This window comes from Echinops telfairi, unplaced genomic scaffold (genome assembly GCF_000313985.2).
Source record: "Echinops telfairi isolate 266 unplaced genomic scaffold, ASM31398v2 ScPeMD7_7425;HRSCAF=8463, whole genome shotgun sequence".
NCBI classification, from domain to species: Eukaryota; Metazoa; Chordata; class Mammalia; order Afrosoricida; family Tenrecidae; genus Echinops; species Echinops telfairi.
The window spans coordinates 3,472,847-3,482,659 of NW_022111325.1; the positions used below are offsets into that span (position 1 = coordinate 3,472,847).

A 9,813-nucleotide genomic window follows, 5' to 3' on the forward strand; every position below is an offset into this window, starting at 1 on the left:
CCTGTCTGAGAAATGAAGGGTGTGGGGACCCTGACTCTGGGTCACAGGAAGGGATGATTCCCTCACTTTTTGTGACCCTAAAGACTGCAAGCAGAGGCTCTGAACCTCCCTGGGGGTGGGGACGTTGGGGATCCCAAGTGGCTGGCAATCCCCGAGAAAGTGCATTTTTGTTCTCTCCTCCCATCTGCTGGCACACAGTACGGGGCCCAAACGTGTCGCCAATCGTCATGAAGCAGAAGTAACTCTGACCAAGCCCAGACTGTGCTGGGCCATGCTCCTGTGGGATGCATCTCACAGACCAGGCAGGGAGAGGGTAGAACTCTGACCCCCTCCAAAGCCCAGACTTTGGTCACCTGGGCGGGGAGCCTCCTTCTTTTAAAAAGCTAACAGTTTGCTTCTTGCCATCTAAATAATGCATGTTTTATAAAAAACAGAAAATACAGGTAAGCAAAAAGAAATAAGCCATCCATCATCCTGTCACCTAGATGTGTGCGTATGTGTGTGTAGACACACTTAGAGACACTTTTTCCGAGTTTGTACATATGGATGTAAAGTAAAGTGGCATCGTTTAGATGACCTGTAACCTGCTCCTTTTGCTCCACAATACATCATGGTCATCTTTCCTCGTCACTGAGTGTACTTGTGCAGCATCTTCCAAAATGAAATCACAATTAGATACCAGGAAGAGTAACTTGTAGAGTGCTCCATCGCTTACAAAGCACTTGGCAGCCATTATTTTATTTCAGCCCCCAGGCTTCCTGCACAGGGGTCTCTTAGGAAACCCTGTTCTGCTCCCCCACCCCGTCTTCTTCACACCTGGACCTCCCACCCAGGGGTGTCTCTGTGTGTCCGGCTTTCATTCTTCAGCCTGAGCAGCCGCCGATTTCCACTCAGACCACCATTTCCAGCATCAGATGTGAACTGTCCCCTTCCCTTGTAGGGCCCAGTCATCCAAGCTCTGTCCTGTCCACACTCTCCCCTTGCCCTGCCTTCCAGAGAGGTCAGCTTCTGCTCTGTTTTCATGAGAATTGTTCTTTATCATGTCAGAATTTCTTCCCTACTGCTACCCTAGTCTTAATTCCCCCCTACCCTCCCCACCCCTCCTGCCACCGTGCTCACCTCTCGCCAGTGCCTCTGGCCTCCGGGCCCTTTCTGGGCAGGACACAGCCCACCAACCAACCAATGTTTTTCCCTTGGGTTGTGCCCCTCTTTGTCTCTGGAACTGATCAAGCAGAACGTCTCCCTGTCCTTGGTCAAAAGAAGGGAGGGTTGGGGGAGCAGATCCTGAGTGACTGAAGGGGCGAGAAGCTTTGGGGCGTTCTCAAGGGCGTCCGTCGCTGCGGGGAGAGGGTTCCGAGCACCAGTCTCCCTCCTCAGCTCTCCCTCAGGCCTCTTTGTTTCTCTCTCCTCACCTTCTCCCTGCCACCTCCAGCTCTTTCTTTAAACAAACAAACAAACAAACACCCCAGCAGTTTTATAGGCTTATACTTCACATATCATACGACTTAATCATTCAGTCATATGAAGAAGCTTTGTGCAACCATCATGACAAGCAATCTCAGGACATGTCTTCTGGTAGTCATTGTGGTTAGCCCCCATTCCCCCATCTTGCCCTGCGATGGCCCTAGGTAGTTCTTAATCCAGTTACTGACTCCATAGATTTACCTATCCTGGACTTCATACCGAGAATCACACCAAGCACAAAGAGGAGCAAACAACCGGTCCATCAAACAAACAAAACCCTCAACAACAGTGACTAAACACAACAGGAGGCCCTCGATCAAGAAGAAAGCAGAATGTGAATTGTGTGCCAATAAAGGGAAGGAAAAAAAAGAAAGCAAGCAGAAAATAATAAAAGCAGAAACAACTTTAAAACGGATCAAAAGGAAGATCAAATGATAAGGTGTTACATTTTAACCTAACGACTTCTGCCATCATCCACTTTACAGTGCTCTCTGTCTGATAGCAAGGCTATTCACATCCTATGGTCAAAGGGGATTGGTGGGAGGCTTAATCCACGTGGGGACCCTGCAAATGGACTTTGGGTTTCCATTGTCATTCATGGTCTTTTGCAAACTGGGCACTTAAACAATTTAAGCTCAGATATCATTCCCTGCTTCAGATTTAGATTTTATTATTTACAATCCTTGAATCACAAGCACAAGGTGTGCTACCTCTAACCCTTTCTGTCCTTGCTCTGGGTGACAATGGGGTATGGCCTTGGTACTTGAGAACAGCAGTCCATTCTGAGAAGGATAGGTGAGAATGGGGACCACCTAGGCCACAGCCCTCTGCCCTGTCACCAGAGCCCTGAGGAAAGGGACCTGGGAGTGTACCACCTGGTCCTGCTTCCACAGAGGGCTGGCATAGCTCTCCCAGCCTCGCCTCTGATCACCTCTACCTGCACCCACCTCCTCCTTGCCCCAGGCTTCTGGTCTTCTCTCTGCAGTCTCCAGCCTGTCCTCCTGGCTCCCACAAGGAGCATCAGTTGTTCCTGATATTGGAGGGCATGGGACATGAGCCCCCCACCATCCCTTTGCCCAGGTGAAGACCTATCATGGGCACAACAGGACAGCTTCAGGGGGTGGACATGCTATCTGTCTCCAGCCCACTACCCACTCCTCCCCAGCCAGCTGTAGATTACTTTTATTTTTGAAGAACGAGTATTGTGTTCTGTATGAAGCGGAGGTAGGAAGGGTGTTTCTGCTTTATCTCCTTCGGGCCTTGCATTCACTCTGTTGTCTCTATGGTAGGAATTCATCTCTCTCTATTCAGGCCAACCTATTGTCTGTCTCAGAAAACTCTGAGAGGAGACACTTCTTCCAACCACTAGCTTCCTTGTATAGTTCGAAAGTCCTTCCTGAAGTCTAACTGCCATCTCTCTTGCTACCTTGTCAAATCCATTTCTAGGACATGGATGGCAATAGTGTGTGTCTTCCAGCATCCCTACACCTGGACCAGCTACCAGCTGCTCATATTGGGAGACAGGAGTCCAGATAGTATATTTCTGAAGCCTTCCCCCAAGACCAGCACTCCTGAGCATGCAATGTCCAGTACTGTGAAGGTTAGAGGACATCCGTGTTGACGAGCAGGGGGAGCCCCGTTGCTGCCCCTGGGGCCAGTCAGTTCAGGTGTGCCTGTGTGCCTGTGTGGGTGTGTGGGCCTCCCATCAGGGACTTCAGCTCTGCTGGCGACCAGGAACAGATGAAAAACCTACCAAGGGCTTCTCCCTAAGCCGCAGCTCCACCGATGACCGTTAGGGGTCACTGTTGCTTAAGTCACAAGGGCAGGAGCCCGGCAGGGGTGCGGCCCCAGACCGTGGTTCCCGCTGAGCCTTCTGCCCAGCCAGTCCGAGACCCGAGAACCATGTAGAGACAGCCTGGCACAGAATCCGGTCCATTTTACTGTGGCTTCCGGGACAGCGGCGGTGAGGTTTTCAATTCAGTATATTGAAAACCTCTCCCGCGGCCACCCTTCCTCCAAAGTTTTAAGTCAATCTGTAACTCTTCACCTCTGCCAGCCCCCACGGCTTTGACGTACAAGCCTTGGACTGGATTTCCCAGTGTCCCCTCTAATATGTCTCCAGGCCATTTCCCATCTCTCAACCTCTGGGACTCTGGAAGCTGAGATTCTGCCCTCCCAGAGTAACCATGACACACAGACCCCTCGCTGGTGTGTGACCTCTGCCTTGCCCCCCCCCCCCACGGGGGTGGGGGTGGGGAGCATCTTGTGTGGACTGGTGATGTCACCAGGGCTGCTCCCCCAACCCTATGTTCTGCTCACGTCTACGGTGCGATATATTCGGAAACGCCTGTCTGGTGGAAATCCTGGAGAGGCCAGGAGAAACATGCGAAGGCTCCCTGCCCGGACTTAGGGCAGGAGGTGGGGGGTGGGGTGGGGGAGTGGGGGGGGTGTCCGTGGGGCCTCGTGGAGGCGGCGTTTGACAGCAGTGTGCTTATCTTGTATCACTGCTTGAGGGTCACCACCTCCAGTCCCAGAGGAGGGCGAGGGAGGGCCTTCATCCGAGGCTAACACCATAGAGATGAAGAGGTAATGGGAGGTCCTGGACCAGGGTACAAAGAGACCACACCATTCATTGTGCCTTCTGCGGTCTTCCCAGGAGAGGTGGGGGAGGAAAGGGAGGGAGACTCTGGCTGTCTAGCTAATCCCGGGGCAGGAGGGAGATGGTGGGGAGAGGCAGGGAGAGGAGGGGCTCTGCACCAAGACCTGCCCCTGGAGAAAAGAAAGGGGGAGCACCAGGCTTGGGGGCACCTGGGGGGTGTCAAAGGGGAAGAGGAGTTGACTGTTGGGTGGGAGGCCGCTTGCCCAGGCCCCTGGGTTCTTCCCAAGACATGGGTGAGGGGGCGGCAGGGAGCAGGGGAGAGTCAGTGGTCAGAAGAGCCACCAGATGCACGCTCCACAACAGGCATCCAAACACGGACGGAGAAGGTCTGGATCCAGGCCTGGTTCTGACCGCTCCTCTGGTTTTCAGGACGTGGTCACGGCTGGGGTGGCCAGAGAAGCTCTGTCATGGAACATGGCTTTCTCCGACCCTGTCTTCGAGGTGGACAGCCTCGCTCTTGCTGGTCTGAGCAGAGTCACTCTGAGAGCCAAGAAGTTTTGTCCACAGACCCATCCCACTCCCCCTGTTGTGACCCCCGCTTCCTAGCTCATTGAGAACTCGGCCTCCTGAGACAGTCGTTCCTGCCGTGGGTCACCTACTCCTGCCCCACCGGGGCCACCCTTGCCCAGTCTGGGGGCTGGGTGGAGGTGTGAACATCTGCATATCCCATGACTGGGAGGTCAGGTCCCTTTCTCTCTGTCCATGGGAGTGAGGCCCGTCAGCATGGGATGGGGTGCCCTCAGGGCTACAGGCTCCCATTTGGAGGGCTGCAGTTTGAGGAGACCTTTCCTAGGGCTGGGGAGGAGTCGGGCTCTGCCTTGGTGGGAAGCTGGGAAACCCGGCCCCCCTGGCACTCCGGGCTGTCATAGAAGGACAGGAGGCGGAAGGAGGGGCGCAGCTCCCCCTGGATGCTGTCCAGGATGTGCGTGAAGGAGGGGCGCAGGCGTGGGTTCTGCTGCCAGCAGCGGCTCATCAGCTCCTGCCTGGTGGAGAGGGGAGGTGTCAGGGGAGTCCAGAGACGCAGTCTCACCTGGGCCTCCTGCGCCAGGTGGTTGGGCTCGGGATTGTCTGGAAAGAAGGGCCAGGTCCCAGGGAATGGGCATTGCAGTGGCGTGTCTAACGGGGGGCGGGGGTGGGGGCCATAGCTGGAGGTGAAGGAGCCATAGGCAGAGCAGGTAAGCACATGGCTGCTAACCCAAAGGCCAGTGATTAGAACCCAGCTGCTCATGGGAGAAAAGGCCTGATGCTCTGCTTCCAGAAGGCAGAGGGCCCAGGAAGGCCTGGGGGGCCGTTCTACTCTGTCCTTGGGGGTCACTCTGCATTGGAATCACCTCAAATCACCCCACGGCAAAGCTGGGGAAGCGTCACTAGAGCCACTGGGGCACGACCGAGTGGGATGCGGAAGAGGTAAGATGGGGTGACTTACAGTTGAGGGGGACAGCCCTCCAGCTCTTCCAGGATCCCACCATCCATGACAAATTTGAGCACCTGCTCATTGGACAGGCCCTGGTAGGGCTGTTCGGCCAAGGTCACGATCTCCCAGAGCACCACACCAAAGGACCTGCAAGGTGCGAAGGGGAGCATGAGGCCAGCACCCTTGCCCCCCCCCCAGAGGGAGGATAGTGCCCAGCCCCTCCCCAGATCCCAAGCCCCCCATGCCCTGAGCCCTGTGCCCCCTGGAGGTCCCACCAGACATCCGAGTGAGTGGTGAAGATTCCGTCTTTGAGAGACTCTGGGGCCATCCAACGCACAGGCAGCAGTCCCTTCCCGCCCTTGCGGTAATAATCGGTCTCGTACACGTTCCGAGTCATCCCGAAGTCTGGAGAGTGAGGGGGCAGGAGTGTGGAGGAGAGGAGCGATGCCATCCCTCTCCACCTCCATGCTCTCCAAGAGTCCTGGAATGTAAGGGCTCAGAAGACCCCTGAGGGGATGGACCCCACCCCGCCGTAGCCCCTCTGCCAACAAGAGGAGCCTGAACGCTGGCGTGGGAATGACCTGCAAACGTTCTTATGGGATGTGCCTTAGGCCCAGATCTGACACCTAGTTTAGGGAGGCCCCTTACTCTTCAAGCTGACCCCCTACCCCCTACCTGCTACCCTCTGTACCCCCAATCTTGACGGTGAAGTCCTGGGACACCATACAGTTGCGGGCCGCCAGGTCTCGGTGCACAAACTTGTTGGCGGCAAGGTACGCCATGCCGTCTGCGATCTCCCCAGCCATCTGGATCATGTCCCCCAGCGCAGGCTGTGGGAGCCCCGGGTTGTTCTGGGGCCAAGAGAGGGCTGATGAAGGCTCTGAGAGGCTGCACTCCTGCCCAAAGACTGCCCCCCACCATGGCACCCCCCAGCACTGGGAGAAGAACACCAGGGCCTTGGATCCTGGGTCCTCCTGACCCCACCTCTGCCTCAGGCCGCAGAGATCGCAGGTAGCTCTTGAGGTCTCCATGGGTCATTAACTCCATGATGACCAGAGTTGGCTGGCCTTGGGACACCACACCCAGGAGACAAACCTATGATGAACAAAGGGGCTGGTTGCAGGTCCCCACCCCCTCACCTCCATCAGCTCCCCTTAATCCACCTGGCTGAGACCTTGATTCACTGTGACCCAAAGACCCAGACATGATCCAGACACCAACTCTGACTGTATCTCAAACCATGGCTGTAGCCCTAACCCTAACAAAGACTCTGATGAACCCTAATCCATGACCTTGATCAGATCTGACCATGAACTTAGCCCAATCTTGACCTTGATCTCAATTGTAACCTCAAGAATGAAAACACACCAATATTGACTCCAGCGATGACAGATCTTAGTCCTAGTCATGACCTTACCACGGCCCTATTTGTTTGCTTCTTAAAATTTTAATATATCATGTTATTGGAGGCTGTTACTGCTCTTATCATAATCCATACATGAGTTGTATCAAGCACATTTGTACATATCGTGGTCCTGCTTTGATGCTGAGCCCAACAGTGACTTTACTCCTATGGGAATCCTAATCACAGTGCCAATCCTGACTCTGATGGGGCTCTGACCTCATCCCTGACCCTTTGTCCTCATCAGATGACCTCTACCTTAATGGTGACCCTGACAGTGCCCCCCGATCTCCTCTTACCACATGGTGACACTTGAACGCCTTCATAACAGACGCCTCCTTGAGGAATTCAATGCGTTCCCGTGGGCTGGCCAGCTCGTTCACCGTCTTCAGGGCTACAGGAGTGGGCTCCTGTCCAGCCTCAAGTCCTCGAGCTAGTCCCTCATACACCATCCCAAAAGAGCCCTGGCCCAGTTCCCGGATGATGGAGATCTGCTCTCGGGGCACCTCCCACTCATCAGGGATGTACACTGGGAGACGGGAGTGGGGTGGGGTGGGGTAGGAGTAGGGTGTCACAGACCAGGATGCTGCTCACTGCTGTGTTCCCCCCCACTCCCCGCCCCCCCCCTTCAGAAGGGCTCAGATCCCAAGGCCATCTTCTGCAAAAAGGCCTCTGTGTCCCACCCACCTGGTCCCCAGGCCCCAGACTTACTATTAGAGGCGCTAAAGTACTCTGGATTCACAGAGGTATACAGGGTGCTGTTTCTGCAATGGGAGGTGAGGCCAGGTGAGAAGGGTCCCCAGGAAGGCAGGAGCAGAGTCAGAGGACAAGGGACCTTACTGAGCACACTCCCAAATGCAGCACAGGGTCCTGGACGACCCTAAGCACCCTAAGCCAGTCTTGGTTCTGGTCCTGGGACCTGACAGGTGTGTAGGGGCCCCACCCACTCAGCTAGCTCCTAGTGCCCCTCTAATAATTTCCCTCTTCTATTCAGTCCAGGAAAACCTAACACCAACACCACCACTGCCGGGTGTGTGTGTGTGTGGGTGCCCTGCCCTTTCCTCTGCTATGGCAGGACTACCTCCATTATTTCTCGCTTTGGTCTGAGAGCAGGGTGGCCAGGATTCCCCTGGACACTCAGAACTGGCTTTTCTGGGATGCAGGAGTTTCACTGCTAAAACCAGGGATGTCCCAGGCACACCAGGGCAAGCTGGTCTCCTCAGGGCACAGTGAGGGACAGCGCCTCTGAGTCTTCAGTCACCCTCACACAAGCACATTCCGCCCCTCCCACGGCAGGATGAAGGCTCAGAGGGAGCAGAGGGAGGGGAAGCGCTGGGGCTTGTCATCACCTCTTCTTGCCGTAGAAGAAACCGAGGGCAGCAAGGACGATGAGCAGCATGAGCCCCACTGGGGTGACCGTGAGGAGGACATACAGTCCACCGGAGTCCTCCTCCTCTGCGGGTGATAGGACAGGGTCAGAACGCAGTACAAGGCGGAGCCGTCAGAGGACAGGTGGGGTCGGGACCCAGGTGCATCTGTTTCAGGGTACAGGTGTGAAACAGAGGCTGTGTGTACCTGGACCAGGAATGTAGAAGGCGACACTCTCTGTCCAGGAGCCATTGCCAGCCAGCGAGGTTGCTCGAACCCTGGCGGAGTAGTTTCCAGGGAGCAACAGGGCTAGATGGACTCCCCCAGACTTAGCGTATCGTAGGCGGGACACGCACAGCACCGTGGCCTCCTGCAGGCAACACAAGGGAATTGGCTGGGCAGGGGGCTTCAGGTGCCAACCTCGGCTGGAACAGAGGGGTCCCCGGAGTACCTACTTCTCCAGAGCGGCGGTACTTGATCTCGTACTTGACGATGAGTCCATTGGGGTCGGGCGGCTCGAGCCAGCGGAGGAGGACACTGCTCTTGCTGGCCGCCTCCCACACCACCTTCCCTGGGATTCCATCCGCCTCTCCTGCGGGAGGGACACCCGGAAGCCGGGCCAAATAGTTCTCCTCCTCGGCCTCAAGTTCAAACCCAAGGTTTGGGCGAAGCTGGGCGGTTCGGGGATGGTGGAAATTGGGTGTAGCAGTGAAGAGGGGCCCTGAGGGCAACGGGGAATCAACCCAGATCGGCACCCCCTTTTGGTGGGGGGTGGAAGATCGGAGGGGGAAGGTCGAGGTCACCTACTGTGGGGCATGGTCCGGGCAAAGACGAAGGTGGCCGCGCTGCAGCCCACGGTGTGCGCCGCGTGGTTGCAGGCGTGGATGTCGATGCGGTATTCGGTGAAGTGGCGCAGGCCGCTGAGCACCGCTCGCTCCCGGGGCACTTTGTCTTCTTGGATCTCGAAATCCGAGCTGTTCCCTCCTAGTCGAGGGGTCCCCTGGGCCCGGCGGTACCTGCCGGGGTCCCTGGGGAAAGGAGAGGGTCAGTCTCAGAGTCCAGCCAAGGGAGCCCCGCCCCTTCGCCCCAGGTCCCGCCCCTGCTCACCTTTGGGGTGAACTCTTGTGAATGGACGTCACTTTCCAAGGGGATCTGGGGAGGCCAAGGAGGGGCCGTGTCAGGACTCCCTGAACATACCCCTGTGCCCTCTCTGCACACGCCCCGCCCCCAGGCCCCGCCCCGGGCCCCGCCCCCGGGCCCGCTCGGCCCCTCGCTCTCCCCGCTCTCCGCGCCGCACTTGGGGATGGTGATGGCATTGTGCAGGAAGTTTTCAAACTTCTTCTGGAACGAGGCCTCTTGCGCCTCCAGCGGTGGAAGGACCTGCCCGGGAGGAGGGTGCTGGCAGGGGCAGCAGCCCGGCTCCACCTCGGTCTCGAGCTCCCCGTCTTCGCGGTCGAAGCGGGGGTCGCTGTTGCTGGTGGGCAGGCGCAGGCCTGGCGCGGCGGC

At 56.7% G+C, this 9,813-nt stretch overlaps 1 protein-coding gene across 4 annotated transcripts in view; it reads right to left on the reverse strand.

Moving 5' to 3' along the window:
• Positions 1–3,925: 3,925 nt before the first annotated feature.
• The window catches only part of INSRR (insulin receptor related receptor), a 15,890-nt gene continuing 10,002 nt past the window's right edge, over positions 3,926–9,813 (reverse strand). The window contains exons 10-22 of one of the 4 annotated variants that reach the window (XM_045298523.1): positions 9,605–9,800; positions 9,415–9,459; positions 9,115–9,335; positions 8,763–8,899; positions 8,515–8,677; positions 8,289–8,394; positions 7,651–7,703; positions 7,239–7,333; positions 6,522–6,632; positions 6,229–6,388; positions 5,813–5,942; positions 5,550–5,684; positions 3,926–5,106 (exon numbers count right to left, since the gene is read on the reverse strand). In XM_045298523.1, coding sequence (XP_045154458.1) covers positions 4,869–5,106; positions 5,550–5,684; positions 5,813–5,942; positions 6,229–6,388; positions 6,522–6,632; positions 7,239–7,333; positions 7,651–7,703; positions 8,289–8,394; positions 8,515–8,677; positions 8,763–8,899; positions 9,115–9,335; positions 9,415–9,459; positions 9,605–9,800 — 1,790 coding nt within the window. In that variant the 3' untranslated portion in view covers positions 3,926–4,868. Of the gene's footprint in view, positions 5,107–5,549; positions 5,685–5,812; positions 5,943–6,212; positions 6,389–6,521; positions 6,633–7,238; positions 7,469–7,650; positions 7,704–8,288; positions 8,395–8,514; positions 8,678–8,762; positions 8,900–9,114; positions 9,336–9,414; positions 9,460–9,604; positions 9,801–9,813 lie in introns of all 4 variants that reach the window. The other 3 variants (XM_045298522.1, XR_006680867.1, XM_045298524.1) reach the window with 3 other exon arrangements.